This window comes from Culex quinquefasciatus, chromosome 2, assembly GCF_015732765.1.
Source record: "Culex quinquefasciatus strain JHB chromosome 2, VPISU_Cqui_1.0_pri_paternal, whole genome shotgun sequence".
NCBI classification, from domain to species: Eukaryota; Metazoa; Arthropoda; class Insecta; order Diptera; family Culicidae; genus Culex; species Culex quinquefasciatus.
In genome coordinates, this window is record NC_051862.1 from 181,888,951 (window position 1) to 181,915,818 (window position 26,868).

Below are 26,868 nucleotides of genomic sequence, written 5' to 3' on the forward strand. Positions count from 1 at the left end.
CATTTATTACAGCAGATATAGACAAACACCAGATTTACAAACCAATCACTTGACCATGGTTGCCGCGTTATTACCTATTTGTGACTCACTGCGGGCTAATGCAAACATGTTGCTAATGCCAGCATCCGTCAGCATTGGTCGTAAATTTGCACTTAACTCATTGTGTAAGTCAGCTTTAGCGTGGAGATCCATAAAATTGCGCTTTAAAGTTCATTGTTTTATCTGTCCACCAAAGTTGCAAGAAACAAACTGTTCAAAGTGCAGGGTGACAACCTTACATTGGCAGTTACCCCAATCGGGAAGGACGACAGTTACGACAGGGCGTTTTCACACATAACCTAACCCAAAAAAGAGAAGTGTACACTTCCGACAGATTAGCACACCCTGAAGATCGTTGGTAATCGCTTCGGACTAGGGTGGATCCTCCGATGAGTGCCAACACCACTTCCTCAAACTATACTCTTCATAGCTAACCCTAAGTTGTTGGCAAATCTTCGAGTTGTCGGTTCGTGAAATCGTGATGGTTTTTTTTTACGATTTCTGGTTTCATCCCCGAGCAGCAGCGAGCGCCGTGGTCAATGTGGTATAATCTGTTAAGTCGTCGGCTTATGCTTCACTTTTTTCCGCTCTCCATCACAACAAAAAAAAGTCCGATGATGACTAGTCTGGTTCGAGGGGTCGCTCGTCAATTTTCAAGATCGATTCAGCAACTGAACGAAGGCGTTCAACGGATGGCGAAACACCCCATTCGGGGGGTATATTTCTTCCGCATGTGACTGTTCAATAACGTGAGGTTGAGGCAAAAAAAAACAACAACTTATGAACAGTTATTTCGAACCTATCAGCCGCCGCCACCAGCATCACACCAAGATAGCAGAAGTAACGGAGACAACCATTGAGTAAGGATGATGATCTTTCGGGAATTTTAGACGAGCAAACGTCTTGGCCGGTCAGTTTATTTCTGGATCGTAAAATATTGTCAATCGGCAGTGTGGGCGTGCTAAACCCGTTGGCGTAGTGTTAGCCTGTCGTGTTTTTATTAAAATTATCGGAAAAAATACAAGTAAAGCAAAAGCAACTGTCAACTTTGGCACCCTCAGTTTGAAACACAAAGTAAAAAAAAATCTGTGTAAAATCGTTTGCAAAAGATGCGCATCTACATTGTGAGCCAAATCATGTAATATTGTATGAGAAAACGTGTACACAAAAAGCATACACGAAAGAAAAAAAAATTTTGCCCACCCGCGCCCCAACCCTCTCGGCTATCTTGCCGCTGTGGAATTGTCTGGATCAACACCGATGTAGCGGAAAGTTTCCCGCGTCTTCTCATGCAATATTACATACTTTTGCTGATGTGCATGCTTTTGTATGCGATTTTACCATCGGAATTTTGTGCTGGGGCACGTAATACACTAATCTCCCAAAAACTGTCAAAGAGTGACAAGTCAACACCACTTTGTAATCCACCCGAGGAAACGGTTTCATTCCTGGACAAGGTCAACCGTGCCAAGAGATGGGCCCCCGGAGATAGTCCCCGTTCGTGATGCCGTTGTGAAGGCATATTTTTGGCTTCGGATGATTTGGTTAGCTCAGCTGCGGTCCCAATAGTATCCTCCTCCACGGCAAAAGTTCGCGTCAAATGTATCTCTCCATAGAAAGAAAAGGTTAAAGGTCAACCGTGTTTCGGCAGGGATGCCGATATAAACGGAATTAATGGTGTGTTATCTTGGATTGAGGAATGGCGAGGAAAAAAATGTTTTGCTGGTTTTATTTAAATTTACACAAAAAAAAAACAACTTATACAGCATGGATTTTTTGGTGCTAAAACGACAGAATCTCATTTTAAGATTTTTTATCTTGATTCCTTTAAAAACTTTTTAATGATGAATCGATAATTTAATCCAGTGTATGTCAATGTTGGGCCTACGCCTCACTAGTGGAGTTTGGCTAGTCCCTGGTGGCCCCAGAAATGAGCTAAAAGAGATGGGCCTTTGCAAAAATTGTTTAGAAATCATAAAATTTAAGCATTTTTAATTAAATTCGTAAAAAAACTATTTCTTAGATACTTGCATTTTGTAAAGCATTTTGTGATGACCCTATGAACAACAAAGCCATTTTGCATAATTTCTTCATCCAAACAAGTCTGCGTGAAGAATTGATATTTGACTATCTGTGTCTCAAAAGCAACATTTTTGATGATTTGGTTCTAGCAAATGAGGCGGAGAATACGGATATAAAAAAAACCTGAAGTGATTTTTCGCTATTTCACGGAAGCCGCGAAATCCGTAGATCGTGACCAAATGTTTGTTTTCAGCCAAATCATTTTTATATTTAATTCTCTCTATTTAAAAAAAAAAATGGTTTTCATATTATGTATAACTAGTTTCAATGATTTGTTTTAAAATTATTAATATTTTTATCAAAAAAAGTTTCAAAATCTTCTTGAAATGGAATATTGCATAATCTTCTCAAAACTAGCACTTTTTGATTAGCTAAAAACAACGAAACAGTCATATCAACTGACATTTAAGCACATGTGTCGTTTAGAATTATTTTACACTTATTTTAACAAATCTGAGTAAAGGCTTCGACACTTTTTACTAAAAATAAACTTTAAAATAAAAAAGTTTACAAATTGAAACTACGAGCCATGGTTTCAACATTTTAATGAAAAAAGTGTTTTAAAATGCATTATACACCTGTCCAGTTGTTTTTCCATCATTAGTTTCCAAAATATCTAAGGATTGACGAAAATTTTATTTTTTGCGAAAAATAAAATTTTTGAGGTGCTGTACATTGGAATTTCATAAAAATTCAAAACATTGTTAAACATAAATATGCTAAATATGATTATCAATGCAGAAATGTATTTTAGATTCTTTTCAGTTCATTAGACTACTATTTTCATGGAAATTTTGAAGTTTTTTGGAAAAATATTTTTTTGCCCCCTGATTTTACAGACTAATTTAGAAGTGGGGGAGGGGGGAGGGGCATAAACTTTGAAAAATATTTGCAACGGCCCTAATATTTTTAAGGTAGCTACTCAAAAACTACATTTTGAGGATTTTTGCAACAACCGTTCTTTATGGAACTTTTTGCCTTCCTCACATTTCTGAGGAAAGGCTATAAAATCACTCGAAAAATGAACTTCTTATGTAAAACTCCTATACCCACCTTCACGTATACATATCGACTCAGAATCAAATTCTGAGCAGCTGAGATTTGGTCTCATTCGATTCGTCTTGGGGCCCCATAAGTCTCTATAAAAACCAGCAAGTTTAGTTAAAAGTACTTCAAAAGTTATTCTAAAAAACGATTTTGACTTATATCCGGAAGATTGTAAAAAGGATCGTTTTTGTAAGAAAACCCGGCATGTTGTACATTTTTAGAAAGGTATTGAAAATACCTTTCAAACGAGTCCAAACTATTTAAGGTCTGACAAACCTATCAAAAGTTATCCCGAGCAGACGGAAATCACGTGGGAAAAACATTTTTTGTTATTTGAAAATACTAGGCCAATAACATTTTATGTTATTTATAACAAGATTTGTTATTCACCGTTATGATTTTTTTGATATTGGGTTGTTATTGTAATAACAGACTTATAACATTTTGCGTTATTCTTCGAACAAATCTTTGTTATTCTTTTTTGTTATTTTAACAACTAATCCGATCATCCCAATAACAATTGGAGTTATTCTTCCATAACAAAAAATGTTATTCCCAAGTTGTTTTGACTTTCAACCAATATCAGACCAATAACAAATTTGGTTATAATAACATAAACTGTTATTAAGCTCTTATGCAAAAATGGATTTTGCAAGAATATTCCATAACATTTTTTGTTATTTTAACAGCATTTGTTATTGAAATGGCATGAATTTCGTTATTACCGTCTGCCCGGGATAAGCATTTTAGTGTTATTTATACACTTTCCACAGGCAGATATTTTTTATGAAAACGTTGTCCAGATCTCTAATGCGACCTATCGTTGGATAGGTAATCAAAAGACCTTTCCAATGCGTTCAAAATATTGAAGATCTGATAACCCTGTCAAATGTTATGAGGACTTAGATATTTTGATAAAAAAAGATGTCTTTATCTATTATGCGACCCATCTTTAGATGAGTAATCGCAAGACCTTTCCAATGAGTGCAATAGGATGAAAATCTGACAACACTAGTCAAGAGTATATTAATGTGAGGAAGGGGCCAACCACCTTAAGGTGGATTAAGCAAGGTTTTTCATGAAAACTGACACAAAATCTGAGGTTTTTAAAGGTCAGTTTTTTTCTTTGGCAATTTTTTTTAATATTTTATAGAATTTTTAGCAATCGACATTATGATTTTTTTATATAAAGAACAAGTTTAACTGGTAAGACTTGTAAGGAAAGTTGATTTTAGAAAAAAAAATAATAAAATGAGAAGCTTAAACCTGGAACACAAACCAAAAACTATTAAGAGTTAAAATTCATTTAATTTGATTTGGCTTAGGCTGCTAGAATCAGCAACTAATTTTATTCGGCTTTTACTTAAAAATTTAGCTCTTTTTTGCTTCGAAGTGTCCTCTAGATTCCATTTGTTACAGATTACCCTTCAAACTTAAAATTTCTTTGAAATACTGTAACTATCCTAGTCTAAGCTATCTTGATGTAAATACATTAGTTTGACACACGTGTACCGAGATAACCGACCATTTTTCTACGAACTTGTTATTCCAGACCGCCCAGCAGGTGACTTTATTCCATATTCCAAGGATTATCTAGGTCTATCTTTATAGGGAGCTCGTCGTGCTGCGCGTGTTCTGAGAAGACTTGTTTTCTCAATCATTTGGATGATTTTTCCCCTTTAAGGGTAACCACCACCGCACGTTGGTATCAGCAAATTGCGCACCAAGTGGTATGCTGTGCGGAAAGACTTAAATGTTTTGCCAGTAGCAATGTTCAGTCGAGAGTTTGTGTGTATAAATCCCACAAATAAAAATTTTATGATTAAAATATCATATTTTTTGCTTATTTTGCAAAATTTTAAACAAGACAATACTTAAGGATCAACGTTGAATGAAGTGCCCAGATTCTGGCCAGGGACGCCCAGCTCAAGGAAATTGACATTCTGATGGTGCGCCTCAATAACTTGCCTACAAGTCCTGCCACGATGCAAGAAGTTATCTGTGCCAAGGTTGAATCGATTATTTTCATTATGTGAAGATTTCTTCTTTTTTTTTGTCGCTCGTATTTGCGACATCGTATGTTAAGAAGATTACTTGCGCTTTTGTAAACAAGGATAATTTATCGTCATGACTTCTCGATTGAGTGTTGGCTGCTGTTGGTACTGCTGCTGTGGGTTGCACATCGCCAAGTCGTTGTCGCGCAAAATGCATGCCTCTCTCAATCGGGGTGATAAACAAAATTGCTCAATTATCAATTATTTGCCCGTCAACTCGAAAATGGGGTTAGCAAATTTCAATCAGAAAACGGTACTAACCAGCTGAAATTGGTGAGTTTTTTTTCTGGCTGAGAAGAGTATTGAAAGTTGCTGCTTTTGAAAATTACACTGGGTTTGAAACATTTCATTTCAATTATATTTTATAAATGCCTTATGAAACATTAATATAGCGGATAAGTCTGCAACATTAATTATCGGAATAACATTCCTCCCATTTGTTGAACAGTAGGTCTCTTGAGAGGGCGCTGGTATTGACTAATAAAATCATGTCCAATATGAAACATTATTGTTAAGAAAGCTCCCTTCATACTTAACATTGAATTTACCCAATACATTTTTGTCTCTTCATAACAAGCCGAGAGAGGTGATTACAGTTGCAAATTTGCACTGATTCGTTCAACACTCCTCCCCCTTGGCAGAGAGAGAGAGAGATGTCGTTTGGCACGTTGACTAGCTGGTTACCGGTAGATGTGCACATTGCACTGAAACGTGGCTGTGATGCATCCAGCAGCCAGCCCCAGCAATGGCAGTTGGTCATGATTGCATTGTTTACCACTAATTGGCAGGCGGGTGCTATTACTCTAAACACACCAAGAAATTTGCTATAAAATTTAAAAACGATATAAAACAAAAAAAAAATATTTCATTCCAGTTTTAAACAAAAGCAATCAATTCAAAGTCAATGATAATTTTTTTTTAAATGTGATACGAAATGAAATATAACATTCAAACTTATTCACAGTGCCAAAACACCATTTTTAATATAAATACAGGTGCGTGCAGCTGAGCGAATGATGTAGGTTGTGCTGTGTGGGATTTGCCATACTTTGTTGTGGTACTGATTTCTGCTGACATTTGCCCAGTAAATTCAATTACCCGAACAGGTAAAATAACAAGGGAAATGCGTAATTGTACCTTTCTCTAGTATCAGTACCAAATTTTGGTATTCAAGAACCCTTGAAAATTTGTTTTAAGGATTATGCAAGATTTGTTATCATACCAATCTCAACACGAATGCTTTCATTGAAAATCGAAGATTTCAAAGTTATTCTTTTATTCATTGATATACCCCCTAATTCAATGACTCGAAATTGATAAAAATTTCGGAAGGATACCACTTTTTTTGTATTACAGTATTTTGAAAAATTTCGACAAATTTTGACAAGGTCATAATTTTTACTAAAATGATTTTCAAAACGAATGCAACATAAGTGCTTTGATTATCAAGTAAATTGATTGTTTTATATTCACTTTCATATTAACAACATCAACCAAAGAGCACATTTTGGTCGCTGTTACTTGCCCAATTTGGTATTTCCATGTTATTTCCTTCTGCTCGGTTTGAAACAAATTCTTGACTAAATTTTTTGGATCAAAATCGAATTTACCTTCGAATGTAAATAAAATATATGATTTAATTCAAAGCGGGCATGAAATCCATTTTTCAGCGGGTATTGTAAAGAAGAAGAGCAATTCTCTACCAAAACCAGAAATAGTTTTTCTGTATATTTATTTTTTTTTATATGGCTTAAACTTTGTGGGGATATGACCAGCCATGGAATAATCAGCCTCAAAAGAAAATCATTGGTTCACCAATACAAGTCTCCATACATTTTTGTCAGCTGTCCATACAAAAATGGTGCGTAAATATTCAAACAGCTGTAACTTTTGAGTGAATTTTCTGATCAATTTGGTGTCTTCGGCAAAGTTGAAGGTATTGTTGAGGACTATTTAGATAAAAAAAATTGGTACATGCAGAAAAAAAAATTGCCGATTTTTTTATTAACTTTTTTCCACTCAATTCCCCAAACGGCGTATTTTTTTATTTTCAAGATTCAAGAGACAAAAATCCACAACTTTTGAGCCATAGAGAAGTATGGTCAAACCATCAGCCGCCGAGTTATAATTTTTCGAAAAAATAGTGATTTTTGAAAAATTACGAAATTTCATACAAAACAAAATTTGACATAATTTTTTTTTATGAAATTGAATTTCCAATCGAAAAGTACTCTACAGGATTTTTTGATAAAGGTCTCCGTTTTCAAGATATAGCCACCGAAAGTTTGATCTAAGCGAAATGTTTGCAGTTTTTCGATTTTGAAAAATAGTAACCATAAGTGATCAAAAAATCAAATTATTCGCTCTACAGCATTGCCTTGGCGTTCTCGATTGCGAGATTCCTACTCGAAACTAGATGTCCGAAGGCTTGATTGTTGAGGCAATTGCAAACTTCTTTTTACACCGTAGCTTCCATCCACCCCGGGATTCGAACTGACGACCTTTGGATTGTGAGTCCAACTGCCTACAAGCAACTCCACCGAGGCAGGACCCAGGAAGACGACTCACTCCTACACCTGGATTGAACTTACGACCTAACCACTAGGTTAGACGTCCCAAGAAAGGCGTGATCAGACAAACCGGGACCTTCTGGGATTGAACCCAGGTCGACTGGGTGAGAGGCAACCACGCTTTCCCCTACGCCGCGGGTCCCGGCCACTAGAGTGCCCAGATCCTCAAGGAAGGTGGGGCAACAATATGAGCGTTTTGAAAATTTCGTCTTTTATGGACACCCCCTTGGGAATTTTAGAACAAATTTCTGAGGATGGTGGGGCAACTGCCCCATGTTGCCCCACCCTGTACACGCTAGTGGTCCCGGCCATAAGTGACCATTTCCGATTTTTTTTAAGAGTTCAGAAAATTTTGCTAAAATTGAAATTGAAGATTGGACCTCTGGTTGCTGAGATACAGTGGCTTATACAAAAAGAAACAGGAAAATTGAAGTTTTCTAAATCTTACCCAAAAAACCCACCATTTTCTAATGTCGATACCTCAGCAACTAATAGTTCGATTTTCAATGGAAAAGCATGAAACATTCGTGAAATTTGTCGATTTTTTCGAAAAAAATATTTTGAAAAAAAAAATAATAATATTCAATGTTTGGCCCTTTTCAAATGTTAGTCTTGATTTAAAAATTTCAATTTCATAACTGGGCGTAAGATTTTTTGACCATGTTTCCTTATGGCTCAAAAATTGCGTTTTTTTTTTTGTCCCCTAAAACATATAAAAAAATCTCGAAAATAAAAAAAAATACATATTTTGGGAAATTGAGTTTTTGTGAAGAAAAAGTTGATTAAAAAATCCGCAATTTTTTCCGTGTACCTATTTCTTTCTCAATAGTCCTCAAAAATACCTACAACTTTGCCGAAGACACCAAATTGATCAGTTACAGCTGTTTGTATATTTACTTACCATTTTTGTATGGACAGCAGCCAAAATTGTATGGAGACTTGTATGGGTGAAAAAATGACACAAAATAGCTTCTTTGGTCAAGGCCTCCACAAAGTTTGAGCCAAATAAAAAAATACAAAAATGAAAATGGTCGAAATCGGCCGATTTCGTAGAGAGTTGCTCAAAGGTAATGCTACGAGGCAGTAGAATGAGTCAAATACTTTCAGAAACAAAAGGTTCTCAAATGACCTCCTGAACACGGTAAAAATAAAAAATCTCAAAAAAATTAGGCATTAGATAGTTAAACTTGACCATCCTTGAAAATAATTGTTAGTAAAGCTCGGCAAATTTCCTGTAGATCAGCTACAAACAATTTTTAGATCGGATTTACAATTGCTGAGATATAAAAAAAAAACAGAAAGAAAATAGTTTTCAGTGTCAACGAAAAAAAAGCATCCAAAATTCAGAAGACGATTTCTGATCTCTTGAATTAAAATTTTTTGAACCGGATTATCTGTCGGTTTTAATTCGATAGACTACTTTTTACTAAAAAATACAAACCAGCAAATGTTTTTTTACAGTTTATGTAAAAAATGTGTTCATTTGACTATGAGCATTTTTTTTTTAATAATAATAGTTGTTTATAATCCAGAATGCTTGTAATTTTATTTACATACATAAGTAAAATTTAACATTTTTTCCTTAAAACATTCAACAAAAAGTTAGCAGAAGTTCAAAATCACTTCTAGTTAAAAAAACAATCACAATTGGCTTAAGCTAATTAACTTACAAAGATTACCATAAAACTTTAAAAAAAACATTCTTCGAAGGTAGTTAAGGTGTACGGATTGTCCTAAGTTTTGGTATTTTATTATGAATACAAAGAGACGAATTGTTCCTTTTAATTCCGCTGCATATTTAATATCTTGCCTCTACAAAAATTAAATGTTAAATGTTAGTCATAAGTCATGATTTTGAAATTATGGCATAAATGTTTCTTACAAAAACATAAAATAACTCAATAATGGTTTACTGCCGCTCGAAGCAAGTCCGTCCCATATGTAATTTCGTCAATTTTGAAGTAATGATTTAGTTCGATTCGAAATCTTGTGACCTATCAGAAAAACCAATAAAATTTAGTACTTTGTTCCAGAAAACCGTAGAAAATTCACTTTTTCGAAAAATTCTAACACGTAAGCTTATGGGCGGGACAAATTTAAAGTGCGTTTTTCTCGGCTTGCTGTTTTTACATATGGGACGGACTAGATTCGAGCGGCAGTTTAGCTTATTAACAAACTTCAAAAATATTCAATCAACTAATAATTTTCTACATTATTTTCCTTATCTGTAAAGCTATTTTTACTCAAAAATTACTTTTACTCAAGAACAGTGTTTTAAGATTGTAAATTCAATATTTAACTTAAATGGAGTTACTATTTTGTGTCCATTAAACATTCTAAATCATATTTCCCCACAAACTCCGAATAATATATTAGTTTGTTTACATACCGGAGCTCAATTCCTAGAATGATTCCCAGCAAAACCCCCAAACACGCGTGTCTGATAAACAAATCCATCAAACAACCCCTTAAACAGTTTGAACCTGTGTCGCTCCATCGAGTTCCGTCTGCGGACTCGATTAAATTGAATAATCAATCAAACGAAATTTATTAGCGATTGAGGAATAAATAATTGACGACCGTGCGCGGCGCCGCAACCATCATTCCCGCCGATGACGAATTTGGTCTGTCTGTAAACACGCCCAAACATGCTCTCTTCCAGATGGAACCCGTTTTTGGATCCAGCCAGCCCATCAATAGTCGACTAGCTGCTGATGATGTGTGGGAAGTCGTCGTCGTGGAAAGTGTGCTAATCGATCGTAGATTATTGGTGCGAGCAACAGATCTACATCTGCAACCAGGCATAGACTAAATATATATAGATACGCCACTCCCCTGTTGGGGCTGGCGACACTACCGCCACGCCAAAATTACACCTGGTGCACGGATAGAAATCCTGTCCGGGAAATCGACAACATTGTTCTCGATTCGTTCTGAAATTCGTTTCAGAATGTTGTCGACCAGTCGTCCGGTAACATTTGCAACAAAATCGAGAACAATGTTGTCGATTTTGAGTCGTCACGGTTGGTGACGTCTGGCAAAACAAAAAGCACGCAGCCATCCCGAACGGTTTAATCGGTTTTTGAATTGACCGTTGGTTTTGGTTTTTGAATTGACCGTTGGATATTTCATTTGGTTCAGTAAAACAGTTGATTCGTTTTTTTTATTTATTGAGGCAAAAAATACATCATTAATTAAAAAACTAATCTTTGTGTGTGTGTGTGTGTGTGTGTGTGTGTGTGTGTGTGTGTGTGTGTGTGTGTGTGTGTGTGTGTGTGTGTGTGTGTGTGTGTGTGTGTGTGTGTGTGTGTGTGTGTGTGTGTGTGTGTGTGTGTGTGTTTGTTTGGAATATGGGAATACAAAAAATTAGTGTTTTGACAATCAGGAAATATGGGAATCTGGGGATTTTAGAATGTGGAGTTGGGAATTTGGGATTTTCTGGATCTGGGAATCCCGAATCAAAATTAGGGAATTTGTGAATTTAGGAACATGGTAATATGTTATTTTAAAAATTTGGGAATATCGGAATTAGAAAATTTAGGAATTCAAGAACCTGATAATGTGGTATTTTGAGATTTAGGAATTTAGGAATTAAGGAATTTAGGAATTTGAGAATTTAGGAATTTGGGAATTCGGCAATTTTGGAATTAAGGAATTTAGGAATTTAGGAATTTGGGAATTTGGGAATTTGAGAATTTAAGAATTTAAGAATTTAGGAATCAAGGAATTTAGAAATTTAGAAATTCAGGAATATGAGAATTTAAGAATTTGGGAAATTGAGAATTTGCGAATTTAGGAATTTGAGAATTTAGGAATTTACGAATTTGGGAAGTTGGGAATTTGGGAATTTGAGAATTTGGGAATTTAAGAATTTGGGAATTTGTGAATTTGGGATTTCGGGAATTTGGGAATCTGTGAACATGTGAATTTGGGATTTTGGGAATTTGGGATTTAGAGAATTTTGGAATTTGGGAATCTGTGAATATGTGAATATGTGAATTTAGGATTTTGGGAATTTGGGAATTTGGGAAATAAGGAATTTAGGAATTTAGAAATTTAGGAATTTAGGAATTTGAGAATTTAGGAATTTGGGAATTTAGGAATCTAGGAATTTAGGAATTTGGGAATTTGGGAATTCGGGAATTTGGGAATTTGGGAATTTAAGAATTTGGGAATTGGGGAATTTGTGAATTTTGGATTTTGGGAATTTAGGAATCTGTGAATATGTGAATTTGGTAATTTGGGAAATAAGGAATTTAGCAATTTAGGAATTTGAGAATTTAGTAATTCGGGAATTTGGGAATTCGGGAATATGAGAATTTAGGAATTTGGGAATTCTGGAATTTGGGAATTTGAGAATTTGGGAATTTGAGAATTTGGGAACTTAAGAATTTGGGAATTTAAGAATTTGGGAATTTAAGAATTTGGGAATTTGGGAATCTGTGAATATGTGAATTTGGGATTTTGGGAATTTGAAAATTAGGGAATTTGGGAAATTAATATTTAGGAATTTGGGAATTTAGGAATTTAGGAATTTAAGAATTTAGGAATTTAGGAATCTAGGAATTTAGGAAACTAGGAATTTAGGAATCTAGGAATTTAGGAATTTAGGAATTTAGGAATTTAGGAATTTAGGAATTTATGAATTTAGGAATTAAGGAGTTTAAGAATTTGGGAATTTAAGAATTCGGGACTTTGGGAATTTGTGAATTTGTGAATTAAGGAATTTGAGAATTTAGGAATTTGAGAATTTGGGAATTGAAGAATTTGGGAATTTGGGAATTCAAGAATTTGGGAATTTCAGAATTTGAGAATTTGAGTATTGGGAATTTGAGAATGTGTGAATTTGTGAATTTTGGGAATTTGAAAATTACGGAATTTGAAAATTTAAGAATTTGGGAATTTGGGAATAAGTGAATGAGTGAATTTGCTGATTTAGGAATTTGGGAACATGGTAATTTGGGAATTTGAGAATTTGGGAATTTGAGAATTAGTGAATTTGGGAATTTGAGAATTTGGGAATTTGGTAATTTAAGAATTTGGGAATTTAAGAATTCGGGGATTCGAGAATTTAAGCATTTTGGAATCTGGGCATTAGGGAATTAGTGAATTAGTGAATTAGTGAATTAGTTAATTTTTTAATTTGGGAATTTGGGAATATGGGAATTTGGGAATTAGTGATTTTTTTTAATTTGGGAATTTGGAAATTTGGGAAATTTGAAATTTAAAAATTAAGGAATTTAGGAATTTGGGATTTTGGGAATTTGGGAATTTAAAAATTATAGGAATATAGGAATTAAGGAATTTAGGAACTTAAAAATTAAGGAATTTAGGGATTAAGGAATTTAGGAATTTAGGAATTAGGAATTTTTAAATTTTTGAATTTTTGAATTTAGAAATTTAGGAATTAAGGAATTTTTAAATATTTGAATTTTTGAATTTTCAAAATTATGAATTTTTGAATTTTAGAATTTTAGAATTTTAGAATTTTAGAATTTCAGAATTTTAGAATTTTAGAATTTTAGAATTTTAGAATTTAAGAATTTTAGAATTTTAGAATTTTAGAATTTTAGAATTTTAGAATTTTAGAATTTTAGAATTTTAGAATTTTAGAATTTTAGAATTTTAGAATTTTAGAATTTTAGAATTTTAGAATTTTAGAATTTTAGAATTTTAGAATTTTAGAATTTTAGAATTTTAGAATTTTAAAATTTTAGAATTTTAGAATTTGAGAATCTTAGAATCTTAGAATTATAGAATTTTGGAATTTTAGAATTTTAGAATCTTAGAATTTTAGAATTTTAGAATTTTAGAATTTTAGAATTTTAGAATTTTAGAATTTTAGAATTTTAGAATTTTAGAATTTTAGAATTTTAGAATTTTAGAATTTTAGAATTTTAGAATTTTAGAATTTTAGAATTTTAGAATGTTAGAATTTTAGAATTTTAGAATTTTAGAATTTTAGAATTTTAGAATTTTAGAATTTTAGAATTTTAAATTTTAGAATTTTAAATTTTAGAATTTTAGAATTTTAAATTTTAGAATTTTAAATTTCGAATTTTAGAATTTTAGAATTTTAGAATTTTAGAATTTTAAATTTTAAATTTTAAATTTTAGAATTTTAGAATTTTAGAATTTTAGAATTTTAGAATTTTAAATTTTAAATTTTAAATTTTAGAATTTTAGAATTTTAGAATTTTAGAATTTTAGAATTTTAGAATTTTAGAATTTTAGAATTTTAGAATTTTAGAATTTTAGAATTTTAGAATTTTAGAATTTTAGAATTTTAGAATTTTAGAATTTTAGAATTTTAGAATTTTAGAATTTTAGAATTTTAGAATTTTAAAAGTTTAGAATTTTATAATTTTAGAATTTTAGAATTTAAGAAATTTTAGAATTTTAGAATTTTAGAATTTTAGAATTTTAAAAGTTTAGAATTTTATAATTTTAGAATTTTAGAATTTAAGAAATTTTAGAATTTTAGAATTTTAGAATTTAAGAAATTCTAGAATTTTAGAATTTTAGAATTTAAGTTTTTTGAGAATTCCAGGATTTTAGAATAATTATTTTTTATTTTTAGAATGTTAGAATTTTGCCATTTTATATTTTGAGGAATTCCAAATTTGAGATTTTAAAAATCTTAGAATTATTAAAATTTTTGAATTTTCTGATTTTTGAATTCGAGAATTTTTAAATTTTAGAATGCATGAATTTTAAGATTTTAGTACTTTAAAATTTATGAATTGTGGTATTTAAAAATTAAAGGATTTTAGAATTGTGGTATTTAAGAATTTTGCTATTTAAGAATTTCAGTAATTCAGAATTTCAGAATTTTAGAGTTTTTGAATTATATAATTCTTGAAGTTTATAATTTTAGAATTTGGGAATTTAAAATTTTAGAATGTTTGAATTTAACAATTTTAAAATTTAAAATAAAGAAACTTTAGAATTGTAGAGTTTTCGATTGTTAATTTTTTAAAAATCAATGCCTTAAAATATTGAAATTTGAGGAGGAGGAGGAGGAGGAGGAGGAGGAGGAGGAGGAGGAGGAGGAGGAGGAGGAGGAGGAGGAGGAGGAGGAGGAGGAGGAGGAGGAGGAGGAGGAGGAGGAGGAGAGGAGGAGGAGGAGGAGGAGGAGGAGGAGGAGGGGAGGAGGAGGAGGAGGAGGAGGAGGAGGAGGAGGAGGAGGAGGAGGAGGAGGAGGAGGAGGAGGAGGAGGAGGAGGAGGAGGAGGAGGAGGAGGAGGAGGAGGAGGACAGGTTCAGTTCTGGAATGACGGACACCTTCATCGGAATGATTGCATCGTTGGAACCTCCTACTCCTCTGTTAGCAGCCAAGTTTTCCAGGGACGTCAATCAACGGCAGCACGGCAACGGCTCGTTGATGATTACCTTCCGCTGAACAATATCTTCTTCTTGGCGGCCGTGGAGGTCGGCGGCGCAGGAGTTCTATTGAGGGAAAAGGTTGATTAGGTTATGGTATTTCGGGAGGTTTTTATCATTCAAACTTACCACACTTCATGGAGTAGCGAATCAACACCTTTGGCCGCTGCTTGTGGTGCTTCTGCTGTAGCTGGATCCGGTTGTCTTCTCTGAACAGTTCACTTATATTCGAATCCCATTGCTGAGGAGGAGTTCCCTGCCTGGGCGCTCAGAAGGTCGCGCAGCGCGAAGTTTCCACGCGATATCCATCGGTTCGTGCCAGTAAAACACCGCTGGGGGAGCACTTTGGGGCGGCGGGAGGCCGCTTAGGTTCGGCGCCGCTGTCAGGAATCGGCAATCGTGATTCCGAGCCGGCGCTGTTGTCGAAAACCTGGCCGAACTAGGTGCGGCTAACGTCGTCGGAGGAACTGCTCATCAACACGCGGGCCCGGCGAACAAGAATCACGTTCCGCTGGACAACCACGCGAGCCACATTCCGCTGGCCAACGCCGAAAAAGAACTAAGGTGTCCAACAACCGTCCTCGCTGAAGAAACACGCGCCGCAATGCTAGCGGATTCCCGAAGAACCAGGACGGGCCGTCCTCGTCATTCTGCGTCAGCAGAACCGAACGTGATCCGGAGGGAACCGGGTCGTCAGATAACCACTCGTCGCGCACCTTTTTTTCCACAAATTCTCTCAAACTAAAAACCAAAACATAAACAAACAGTAAAAATCGCGCGGTGTAATTGGGTTGCAGTTTTGGTTGCGTTTGACAGTTGTTACGCTTCAGAAAATTTGAGAAAAGCGGGGGGCGATTTCGAACACAAATGTTTTCGAATGTGTTGAAAATGTTGTCGTTTTTGAAAACATTTGAAACGAAATCGAAAACATACGATGTTTTCGATTTCAAGACAGTTTGATTTCGGATTTGCGGACCGGATTTCTATCCGTGTGGCAATTCACAGGTACTAACTTACCCTTTGGGAACGCTTGAAAAAAAATCCTCTTCAGTTTCAGTTCAATGCTCAGTGGATATATCCAAGCAACTCTCGAGTAGCTTCTGCTGTTTCCATGAAATGTCAAAACTCTCTCGACTTTGCAAATTTTTGATCGTGTTAGAAAAAAATCTCGTCCGCTAATTAAGGAGACAACTTTGAAACAGGTTCGCGGCGACAACAAATGGACGTTGCTGTGCTGTGTTAAATTAGGCAGGTGAATTTAAAAAAAGGAAAACAAAAGGAATCCTTCATTAAAAGGCTTATTTTGTTTTTCACAGCCTCGTGATGTCCCGGGAAACGATGACCATGGTGACGGTGAAAAACGGAACTTCGGTGAATTCGGAAGCGGCGAACCGGATGCTTCCAGCTTTGCCAGAACAAACACGAGCCAGCCAGCGTTCTCGACAACGAAAATGCTGACCTCCGTCGTGGAAGATTCTTCTACGATTCTCCTGGAAATCACGTTTTAAAACAGTGTATAAAGCCATGCGATGTCTGTGCCAGCATTACAACAAAATGAAGAATTATGTATGTTTTATATTTTGAGGAAATAAAAAATACACACTTTATTATTTTTATTGTAGTTCACATTTTTTACAATTTCAGAATTCATAGGGTATATTCACTGGAGTATTCCGGCAGTAACGGGGCTAGGTTAGATTAGATTGTTGCGCACACGACAATCTAATCTAACCTGAACCGCGGACAGCGGCCTTATCAACCAGGTAATCGGTGGTTTCATCTTATCGTCATTTCCACCTTTAACTTCCGGTCCTTCATTAGGCGCCTCACAACCGTTCATCGCCAAGGATCTCTACGATCGACGAAACGTTAGACGTAGGTTCTTATCCGGTTCATCATCCGACAAATGGTCGTCAAATCAGGGAACTTGACCGTGTTTGTCTAAGTAGTTGGCTTGCTGAACAAATCTGGTTCCTCTTTCCCGTGTTCGCTCCGGCCATTGGCACCATGGTGTTGATTGCTGAACCATATTTGCGCATCTCGAGGATATTTTACGTCCGCTGAATCTCGCTCGCAGCTACCATTAGGATTTTTTTTCACAAACAGCAAATCAGAAAGAGTGACAGTTGCGAGGACAGTTGTCAACGAACTTTTGGTAGGAATGTCCATAGAGTGCTACGATTTTGTTTGTCAATTTAGTACCTGTAACTTGACTGTGGTGGCGCGCTGAGCGCTAAAGGGGTGTCGCCAACTGGGTATATGGAGCAAATTCCAAGTGGGACATCTACTTGATTAATAATCTATGAACCAGGGCAGCTGCCCCTCGCCCTCGCCCCGCCAGCTCTTCATAACTAGATTGACGCCATTAATCACTGGAGGCGTTAGTTAACTGCTTCCTAGTACATGCTACCGCACTGTCTGCGCGCGACTTGGCAAAAACTTCGAGTGCATTAAAAAAACTGTATCATATGACTGTGTACAAGATGGTAGCAGAACACAGCCAGTAAAAGTTTGAAATATAAGCAAATAACTAAAAAGCAAAATAAATCATCTTGGCTTTGCGGTTGGAGAAATGGTTGGTCTTGGCTAACCCTTAAAAGTCCTGGAATGTTTGGTTAAAACCATCTTTTGATCAGAATTTGTACTCAAAGTATTAAAATTTAGATATTTTTTTTAATCTTTCGATCTGTGATAAAAAATAGAAGCTAATGAAGACTAAATCAAGCCAACTTAAGAGTTCAAACTAGCAGCAGCTAAGACGAATGATAGAGCTCAAGCACAGAAGCGCAGAGGAGGGATGCAGTAAAAATAATGCAACTCCGAAACCGCACGAGAAGAGAGTCTACCAGCAGGGAAAAAGAACATATTCCATGAGAAAGAATGTGCACCCTTGGCATCCCTTAGCTTCCCAGTTGGGGAATATGCTTTTATACGGATGTTTAATGAAAATATATAGTATATCGATTATAGCATCGTTTTTCTAATTTTATTTAGTTGAATATCTCCACAGACAAATAGACCTAACAAAAATCAAATTATTCGCTTACGAGATTCTTCGAAACTAGGTGTCCGAAGGCTTGATTGTTGAGGCATTGCAAACCTCGTTTTACACCTAAGCTTCCATCCACCCCGGGATTCGAACTAACGACCTTTGGATTAAGATTTCAACTGCCTAACTGCGACTCCACCGAGGCAGGACCCAGTGAGAGGATTCCTACACCTAGACTGAGCTATCGACCTAACCTCTAGGTTAGACCGGGGCCAACATTTACTTCCCCGTCCGACGGAAGGCGAGATCAGACAAATCTCCTCTCGAAAAATGCCACCAGGACCTTCTGGGATCGAACCCAAGCCGACTAGGTGAGAGGCAATTATGCTTACCCCTACACCACGAGCCCCGGCAATGTTTAAAAATTGAAACTACAAATATTTTTTTTTAATCAGCCCAATTTTTGAGAATGTCAGAAATACGGGCCTAACATTATCAAGTTATTTTTATTGAAAAGAGCAAAAAATTGTAGCAGAAAGTTGCAAAGAAGTCATTTTAACATTTTGCAAATGCAATGCAATTTTTCAACTAAATAAGTCTTCATTAAGTTTTACATTATTTTGAACATCACTTGTCGTGCTAAGGGTTACCACGGGATCAACCCACTTCGTACTGTTCCTACCAGCTGGCAGCGTTGCACTGGGGATGGCTGGGCATAAATCTCAGCCCGGGAGTATGTTTCGCGTTTTGCGTTGGTTGGTTAGAGATTGGAGGAGGTTTGCCTCGGTGGAAATTGAAAATAAATCTAATAAAGATTTTATTACACGGGAAAATCTATTTTCTGTCCGTTGGCCCAGCCCGCCCGGGTGGTACCGAAGGAGAATTCAACGCTGCTGCAGCTGAGAGTGCAATTTGCACTCGTAATTTGATAATTATTTTTGCTGGCCCACATTTTTGGAAAAAAAAAAAATAATTTATTTAACTGTAATTGTATCACACCTCGGAAACGGTCACCGGTACCATGAGACATTCCTTCGCCGAAGATCCTTGCCTGGTTGTCGTAAATTCGTGATACATTCGCCATTCCCCAAGAAAATCCGGTGGAACATGAAATTTGGCAGCAATGTTTTCAACGGTCACATTGTTGATGTGTTCTTCATGCTGTGAATAAAATCGGTGCGACACACGTTGGATTGGGCTTTTTTACAAATTTCATCACATTCAACTTACTCCAGCTTGGTAAGGACAAGTCTTTTGCTGTAGAATCCGGGTAAACGGATACCACAATTCGGTTGGCATCTGCATCACTGGACAAAGGTTACTAATTTCACGTGAAACCATGCCCGGCTTCCATTCGCCTTGCTGAAGTCGTTTGCTGTACATCTTCATCTGTAAGTTTCACTTGAAATTCCTTGAAATTTTTCAAATATTTTTTTCTTACTCTCGTAGGACTCCCGTAATCCTTTGTGAACTTAAGCATTCCGTTCATCGTAACCGAACCATCGTCCTGGGGAATAACTTGCAGTTCAGACGCGTCAAACCCCGGCATGGGTAGTCCATTTTCACAATCCCGAAAGTCCTCGTCAAATTCGAGCGTCAGGGTAGCCTAACAAATAACCCAAACGTTTAGAGAAATAAATCAAATTAAAAAAGGCAACAATCGTATACCTGGCTGATTTGCACTAGTAAAATAAATCCGTAGATAGTAGTTCCAGTTGTACACAATAAAACCATTTCGATGATCACCAAACTTGTTCATCAACTACCACTGGTCATGAAATTGAGATACTGAACTGTTGTCGGGTGTATTTAATGCTTTTTTATTACACGTTTTGATCAATCTGAACTATAAATCACACACATATTTTAAAATTACTTCAATTAGAGTCGACAACAAGAAATTTGTTGTTCTTGTTCTACAAAACATGATTATTTTTTTAACATGCATAGAAAAATTGGTCTGATTGCAATTTTACACAAATCAATGACTTTTAACATAAGGGAAAATCTCGTTTAATTGGCAGGTTAAGCAATCGCTCCTAACTCCATCCAATTTGCAGACTGCAAAACATTTGATAGAAACTTCTTAGCTCACTTCTTACTAAGCTATTAATCACTCGATTTCAGTTGAAAACGCTTTTAATGAGCTGTAATTGAATGTCGCAACATTAGAGGCACGCTGGGATTAGATGCTGTTCCCCTATCATCTCGATTTCAAAAACTTTTTTTCTTTTCTTATGTTATAGATTTATTAAAATTAAAGTCTACTCTACATTTCAAGAAACATTTTTATAAGATTCTAAAAAATTGCAACCTGTTTGTTGCACTAAATTAAATTTATTTTGAATTTAACAATTCACAAAAAAAAACATGTTAATACATCAATGGATAGGTAATTGAAAGACCTTTAAACCAAATATCTAATATTACACCCTTTTGAAATGTTAGTCTTGATTCCAAATTTTTCAAAATATTTGTTCAAAACGATCAGAAAACTTCACAAATGTTTATTTTTCATTTTTTCAATTAAAATTGGACTATTCATAGATGAGAGATTGGCAGTAAAAAATTAGGAGCTGTTCAAGTGAAACATTGAAAACGTAAACTTTAGTGTTTGTTTTTCCTTTATCCGCTGTACCTTTCTCAACAACCAGAGGTCCAATCTTGAGTGTTTCTTAGAACAAATTTTCGGTCATTTTTGGACACTCAAAAAAAAATCCTAGAATGATCACCAATGGGCACTATTTTAAAAATCGCAAATTGCAATTTTTAGTTCAAATCAAACTTCAAGAGGGTATCTCAAAAACGGTGCACTTTGATTTTATATTAAAAGGTATAGTCACAAAAATTGGGTATCATTTCTTTTATTTTGCCCAAAAAACACTTATTTTCAAAAATCTCTGTGAATCACTTTTCGAAACAACTCGTTTTTTGATGATTTAAGCTAATTTATTATCCAGGTTACTATACTACACTGAAAAATATTATGTTTTCAGTTATGAGCAATGTAATTGGCTTATATCTGTAAGCCCATACATCCAATAGAAATGTGGTCAAAGACAAACTTTTGGGAAATTGGACGAGCTTTTCGGTAAAAATATTTTCGAGACTGAAAAATCAAGTCTTTCATACAAAAATTGTCAAAAACCATCAAAAAACCAATTTTTTCAACATTTTTATTTTTATAACTTCACAAGGATTGTACTTAGGACAATGGTCAATATGGAGACTTTTATGTAAAATTGTCAGAAAAATCGACTCTCGTGTTCGGTTTTTGAAAATTGTGATGTTAAGAGCACTTTTGAAAAAAACAGTTTCAGTAAATGATTTTTTTTTTTTTAGGTGAGTTGCTCCATCCTGCATTTTTCGTGAGTCTTATTTCACAAAAATTTTGAACGAAAAATAAAATCTCAAGCTTACCTTCAAATTTGACTTTTCAACTTAAAAATAAAAAAATCTCATAAAAGTGGAGGGTGTGTTGAAACTATGGCCAGGGTGACCACTCAAATCCCATTTTCAAATTCCCGACTTTTTCCCGACTTTTTCCCGACTTTTTCCAGACTTTTCCAGAATGCTGAAATAACACGCATATCCAAATATAGGCATTTTTTGTAATTAAAGAAACTTAACAAGAATTGAAAAAAACATCACAAACTTCATTATTATGATTCAGAGTAGAAACACAAACAATTTGTCTTTGAAAAAATTATCGAAAGTTCAACAATACTTATAACATTCATGTTATTTTTTAAATTGGCAAAAGTATAGTTTTTGATACTTCGTTTCAACTGGAAATGACAAAAAGTTAAAGATAACTTAACTTAAAATTTCGTTCCATTTTTTTTTTAAACTTCATCATCATTTTAAATCAAAGAATGATTAAAACATAATTGCAGAAATTATTCATTCAAAGGATTTAGAAAAATGACAAGAAATTCATAAAAAAAATTTGCCTGGTTCCCTTTTTAATTTTGTAATTTTCGATATTGTTTTTTTTTTAAATCAATGTCAATTTATCTAGTGGTCAGTATTCAACTGTTTTTTTTTTTTCAATGAACATTCAGTTAGATATGATTTTATGTTTAACCACTTATTTTAAGCAAAATGTTTGAAGAGACATTTTTTTAAACAGTTTTGCAATAACTCTAAATTTCTTGGATTATTTTTTTTGCAATTTCAAAATTTTCTTTATGTTTTCAAAACGTAAAAAAGTTTTTAAATTTTGGACTTTATTCGGTATTTAAGTTTTCCGAAAACTGAAAATCAAGCTTTATGTATAGTAGTAATTTAACCATACTAGAGCGTCCAATTTCCCGTCCCGGGAAAAAATTTCCCGGGAATTCCCGGGATTTCCCGGATAAAAATATTTCCCGTTTCCCGGGAAATATGTCAATTTCCCGGGAATTCCCGAAATACATGCGGAAGTATACATTTGCCTGCCTCTTTTGGCACCAATGTTTTGAAAATTCATACAAAAAATTATAATTACATAACCTGATTTGATTTTATTCACTTCAATCTGCTGTTCATATTGAACTAATCAGTTTGTCTGTTAATTTCATATCAAGGTTGATAGTATTAATTTTTGAAGCATTCATAACTAGGAATATTGTTTGCTTATATGTTGGACAACAACAATTTCGCTATTATTTTGACAAGGTTTCATCCATGAAGTATGAATAGTATGGATGACGCCCAACCTATTTAAACAAGTTTTTTTTATATCATTTGAAAATAAGATATTACCTCTTCCGGCCAAGATAAAAATTGAAATTTGTTCAGCATTTTTGTTTACCTTGACCAAATTGGATGAAAACTGAATTGATATAATACAATTTTTCAAAAAGGGTTATGCTAGATGAATTTGTTTAAAATATTTCGAGAAATTATAATTTGAAGTTATAAATTAATGATGCACGTGACCGTCCAAGGGCGTTAGAAGGTTAATTATGAAAAAAATGTCGTTTAATGTCAACCACTTTTACACTTTGTAAATTATTTTAATCTAATTAATTTATTAGACCATATAACCATTTACCTAAAATCATACAATAAATTAAACCATGAAAAATCATAAAAAAACGAAAATGAAATTTATCAAAGAATGCAACCAAATTTCAAGAACTCGCTTCAAATATCTAAAAATTTTGAGTTGTGATAGTTTTTTTTTCTTTTCAGCTTTATTGTCACTGAGACAAATTTAAAAGCAATTTTATGGTTGTGGAGCATAGATTTTCACTGTCCACTTTGATTTAAAAAATACTTCTCAACATTTTTACTTGATACGATTTGAAAGACAGCATTAACAATTATAATTTTTATATATTTTCTCAAAGTTGCTTGATGTTTTACAAGCAATCAAGCCAATAATTGACCCTCACACTCATTTTGACCATTAAAGTTACTGTTCTACACAATTTTGTTGCAAAATGTTGATCAGAAACAGGATCTGAAAAATTTTCGTTAAATTTCAAATTTCCCGGGGATTCCCGGGATTTCCCGGGAAATTTGTTGAAAATTTCCCGTTTCCCGGGAATTCTGTAACCCCGGGAAATTGGACGCTCTAAACCATACTCACAAAAAAAGTTTAACGGCAACATATTTTAATTACTTAAAGAATTTAGTTAAACAATTAAAAATATTTACCAAAAAACCATTGCCAAACTCAAGTTGGAATCTGTTTTCAAATATTCAATCTATGTGACAAAATAAAATAGAATCATAACGCTAAGCTGGCCATCAGGCTCTATTTTTATATTAGTTTTTCATTAACTTTGTCTCTTGTATGATAAACAAAAATTTATAGAGATTATATGATTCATTAAAAATATTATGAAGATCTGTGTCAAAGACTCCAATATTAATTAAGATTTTGAATGTCTTAAACAGCTTTTCCATACTCAAATATATTGAAATAGTGAAAAGAACCTTAAATTTAAAGTATGTTATTAAAGCAGAATTGAGTGAATTCAATTTGAGAATTGTACAAAATATTACAAAATTATTGAAGAGTTAAAAAAATAATGTTCAATCAAGCATGCTGATAATTCCTGACTTTTTGACAAAAAATCATAAATTCCCGACTTTTTCCCGATTTTTGGCGGATTTTGGCGAATTCTCGACTTTTTCCCGACTTTCCCGATTTCCCGACTTCAGTGGCCACCATGGCTGCATGGCTCGTAATTTCAACTTTTATACATTTTTATTTTTTTGCCAGCCGATTTCGTAGAGAATTGGAAAATTGTTTTTTTTGAGCAATACAATTTGAAAATCTGGCAACTTTATTTCAAATCATAACAATTTAAGAGACATCATATGAAACCGTATCTAGTAATTAAGATGAAAATGAAGTCTGGATCTATCATGCAATCCATTGTAAGGGGCCAACCATAAACCACATGGACAGTTAAGGGGGTTGTTTTTTTAGCATATTCATATTTTTTTTAAATCTGGATATTCAACGCAAATTGACCATTTCAAAGAAAGAAAAAATATATTTTCAAAACCTTAAATTTATAATGAAAATTGTCACTATTACATTTTTATCATTTATTTAAAATATTAAAAATAACAATAGAAATGCTAAAGAATGTTTGATTATTATTAAAATTTAAACTCAAACCTCCGAAACGGATACCGATACCATGAAACACTCATCAAAGGGTCTCCCGTTCCGGGTTGTCGTAATTGCATGATAAACTCGCCATTCGCCGATAAAATCCGGCGAAACTTCAAATGTTTTGGCCAGGTTTCCTATGTTGACGTTGTTCATGTGCTCCTCGTGCTTAAAAGATTGATTGTGATCAATGTGAAAATCTACCACGGATCTTCCTAAATTAGTACAACGTTACGACCCAATGTTGAATGACGCGACTCACCCCAGCTTTGAAGGGACAAAATTTCCGCTGCATCAGCCTAGTGAACGGATACCACAGTTCGTACGGCATTTGCAGAACCGAACAGACGTTCGAAATGTCCCGCGAAACAATGCCCGGAATCCACCTTCCGCGCTCCAGCCGTTTGGTGTAGAACTTCCACTAAAAAGTTTCTTCCAATTAGTCTGTTTGATATTACAAACTGATCCGCGGACTTACTCTGGTAGGATTGCCATAGTCCTTTGTGAATCGAGCGGTTCCGTTCACCGTAATCGATCCGTCCGGTTGAGGTAAAATTTGAAAGTTTGACGTGTCTATTCCCGGCATTGGGGTTTCATTGTCACAATCACGAATGTCCTCGTCAAAATCGATCGAGAGAGTTGCCTTGAAGCGGGTATCGCAATCAAAAAGTCGTTAGCGTAGATCTTACAATACAATATGTGTTTACAAAAGGTCCTACCTTACTCAAATGCAAAAATGACAGCAAGGCACAGAAAAACGTTGAATCCCAAACAATCATTGCAACTCATACTAAACTTGTTCTACAAATGCGACCGATCTCCTATTAGAGCTAGTAGAACTGAATCACTAGTTGGTACTTATGTATTCGAATAAAAGATGAAATCTCAACAATGCAATTGCTACATTTTGTTGTAATTATTGTCAATCATAACCAGGATTCGTTGACAATTCATTGCACGATTCAAAAAGTTAGTCGCAAATAATGGAATTGTACTAATCTTTTCGTTCTAAAGATTGTAGACTGATTTTGAACATGCTCCCAACAAAAGGTCAACCTAAACAGTGTTGTGCCTCCAGCAGCAGCAGTAGTTGTCGCAACCATTGTCCACGACCCCCGGGCCGAGTACAATCAATACGTTACATTGTGTGTTCCCCCCGTGGGGAGATTGGCCTCTCACTCACTATGCACGTATCTTTCCGATTGAATGAATATTGAATACGGTAGATCGATGGGAATAGCAATAAGAAGAATCAATTAATGGTAATGGACTGCGCGATTTCGCGAGTTGTTTGTACTCAGCACTGTGCAAGCTTTCAGCGAATGGAGCACATGCTTTGTATGCAGCCGGAGGTGATGAAACTCATCTCAGAACCTCTCGAACAGCGATTGGGGCGCGTATTAGAATTGCTAAGTTAGGGGTGATTGTATCTGCTGATGAATTTACAAGGCAAAGTTTTCAAATATCGCTGGCGAGCTATGAAAAGTTGAGCAAGCCAGTGTGCCCTAATCCCAAAAACCTAATTCAAAACTCTACTACCATTACCGCGAGTTACCTTTCAGGCTACTTTCACACACGGTGCTACCCCTCGAATCGCTAGGTAAAGTAGATTTATGGCGGTAACAACTTCCTCCAACTCCGTTAAACTCCACATAGACAAGATAAAGGTTAGCGTCCCGCATCTTGCATCGTTAATGGAATAAAGTTGTACCTGACATCGGTGTTGTTGGCGGCTACTGAGCAGGCAAGTGAACTCCATGCGCGAAATTTATCGTCCATGTTCGCGCATTAGATCAGCCGGAGAGGGTAAGCCCTCGATGCGTCCGATGACTAAGTCCGGTGAGTGCCGCTAATGTGAGATTTATAGGGCAGTCAAGCCAGTGTAGTCTTAGTGAGATTCAAGTCATGAACGAACTACCCTGAAGCAAGAAGAACCATTAACTTTGTCATTGGACAACGCCGCCGCCACCGCCGTCTTCTAAGCTAGATCTCTGCAAAGCGATTAGGATTTATACTGGTTCAAGCGTCGACTACATAGTTTTCTTGGGTACCCCGCAAGACCTCGTGGGAAAACGCTAACCTCCAAAGT

General features: G+C 35.0%; 3 protein-coding genes across 5 annotated transcripts in view; all 3 read right to left on the reverse strand.

Annotated features, from left to right (window-relative positions):
* LOC6033261 (inositol-pentakisphosphate 2-kinase) overlaps positions 1 to 26,868 on the reverse strand; it is a 233,718-nt gene that overhangs the window by 61,691 nt on the left and 145,159 nt on the right. The window lies entirely within an intron of this gene.
* Positions 18,787 to 19,926, reverse strand: LOC6033255. Its single transcript, XM_001843678.2, has 4 exons — positions 19,832 to 19,926; positions 19,605 to 19,769; positions 19,394 to 19,552; positions 18,787 to 19,324 (listed from the first exon to the last, which is right to left on the reverse strand). The coding sequence occupies exons 1-4, from the start codon at positions 19,895 to 19,897 to the stop codon at positions 19,157 to 19,159; spliced, it is 558 nt and encodes a 185-aa protein (XP_001843730.2). The 5' UTR covers positions 19,898 to 19,926; the 3' UTR covers positions 18,787 to 19,156.
* LOC6033254 lies at positions 24,711 to 25,655 on the reverse strand. Its single transcript, XM_038251597.1, has 4 exons — positions 25,499 to 25,655; positions 25,258 to 25,422; positions 25,042 to 25,200; positions 24,711 to 24,947 (listed from the first exon to the last, which is right to left on the reverse strand). Exons 1-4 carry the CDS (start codon positions 25,556 to 25,558, stop codon positions 24,780 to 24,782), a joined length of 552 nt encoding a protein of 183 aa, XP_038107525.1. The 5' UTR covers positions 25,559 to 25,655; the 3' UTR covers positions 24,711 to 24,779.